This window comes from Nannochloropsis gaditana (assembly GCF_000240725.1).
Source record: "Nannochloropsis gaditana CCMP526 unplaced genomic scaffold scaffold295, whole genome shotgun sequence".
Lineage (NCBI taxonomy): Eukaryota > Eustigmatophyceae > Eustigmatales > Monodopsidaceae > Microchloropsis > Microchloropsis gaditana.
The window spans coordinates 21368-23146 of NW_005803658.1; the positions used below are offsets into that span (position 1 = coordinate 21368).

General features: G+C 56.0%; 1 protein-coding gene across 1 annotated transcript; it reads left to right on the top strand.

The window, feature by feature from the left end:
- Window positions 1–572: 572 nt before the first annotated feature.
- Window positions 573–853, top strand: NGA_2116620 (aec family transporter: auxin efflux; the record flags this gene model as incomplete). Its single annotated transcript, XM_005855084.1, has 1 exon — window positions 573–853. A coding segment is annotated over one exon (281 nt), but the record flags the coding sequence as incomplete, so codon positions are not given.
- Between the last annotated feature and the right edge of the window lie 926 nt (window positions 854–1779).

Consider the following 1779-nt stretch of genomic DNA (forward strand, 5'->3'; position numbering starts at 1 on the left):
GCACGGCAAACCATGTCCCACGGAGTAATAAGCACCAACCTCTCCACGGACTCAAGTCAAGTCTTTGTTTATCATTCGAGGGCTTAAAGCAGCACCTAAGACATTATTTTTAACTTTTTCTGCCCCAAAATACATCTACAGTCCCAGCTACTGCATGGCTGGCGTCCGCCGGTAACTTCGACGGCCTCTTCTTCTTTTTCCGATCGCAGCAAGCCTGTCTCCGGTGGACAAGGAGGTAATGGTCACGTTATCCTCAACCGCAGCAAATGCCGCGGCGATAAGCCAACAGCAGGCTTTCGACCCATTTGCGGCCGCCTCAGGAGCAGTTCTAAATCTGGTAGCCTGCTGTTGCCTTGGGGTTACTGCCAGCAGATACCGGGTACTCGACCAGCAGGCCCTCTCTGCCCTTTCACGCCTTGTCTACAACGTCTTTCAACCCTCTTTGCTCTTTACAAACGTCCTGCAAATTCTGGCCACCCCGTCTCAGACTCGGGGCACCATTTTTCTTCTCCCTTTGGCCGCTGCCGTCCAAATTGTCACGGCGGCGGGCATCTCGAGAGTGCTGCTCCGCCTGGTCGGTCTGAATCCATTTAGCGAGGCTGGGCGTGAGGTGCGGATCTGCTCCACCTTTGCAAATGCGGGCCCCTTACCCCTCTTGTTCGTGGATGCCCTCTTCAAAAACCATCCCGACCCGACCCTCCGCACCAGGGCCGTCGCCTTCATCTCTTTCTACTTGCTGGCCTGGTCCCCCCTCTTTTGGAACTACGGCTACGGCATCCTTGTGGACAAGACAGAGGATACAGGGGGAAAGAAAGGGCAACCGATGGAGTATTCCTCGCTGGGGACGCAGTCCGTGGGAGGGCCGCGTCTTGGCTCGGGCACGGGTGGCGCGGGCATGATGGTCAAAGGCAATGGGTCCGCCGCAGCCATGGTCTTGGAAGAAGGCTTCGATGGGAAGGAGGCCCATGCGACGAATTGGACCTCCCCACACCAGCAACAGTACAGCCGGCAGCAGGTGCCGTGCTCGGAGGGCCGCAGCGACCCTTCACATGCCCTCGTCAGGTCAGCGTTGGAGAAAGCCCGGCGAGTCGCACATTCGCGGGCGATGAAGAAGCTGCTCAACCCCCCGACCTTGGGGTGCACGCTGGGGGCCCTGGTAGGCGTTTGCTCTCCGCTTCGCGGGTAAGTGTTTTGGGGGAAGAAAGGCAGAGCGGGACAAGGGAAAGAAACTGAGGGAAGTCGCTTACTAGCCTCTTGGTGCTTCTCGCAGTCCCCTGCTGCCCATTTGGTGGCAACGGTGCCCAAGTGCTTAATATGCACACGCGCAACCTTACTCCTTTTCATGCCGTATACCACGTAGGCTCTTGTTCGGGGACACTGCGCCCTTCTCCTGCGTGTTTTCCGCTCTGAGGACCATGGGCTCTGCTTACGTGCCCTCTGTGCTCCTGATTCTTTCCGGATCTCTGGCGCAGGTACGCCAAAAAAGGAGCGAAGAAAAGCTATGGCCTTGAGGCATCTGTCTTTTTCATGTTATTTCGTCTGCATCATTTGACAATTTAAGAGACCCCATAAAATTTCATGTCCACCAGACATGTACATACATCCGCCGACTCACACATTATCCAACATTGCACAGGGTCTGGAGGGCTTTGATAGCAACGTTTTCCGGCGTGCCATGTTGGTCATGTTTCAACGTTTTTGCATCATGCCTGCAGTGGCGTTTGCGTGCGTTGAAGCCGGAAAACGCACAGGGTTACTGCCCACCCAGGACCCTTTACT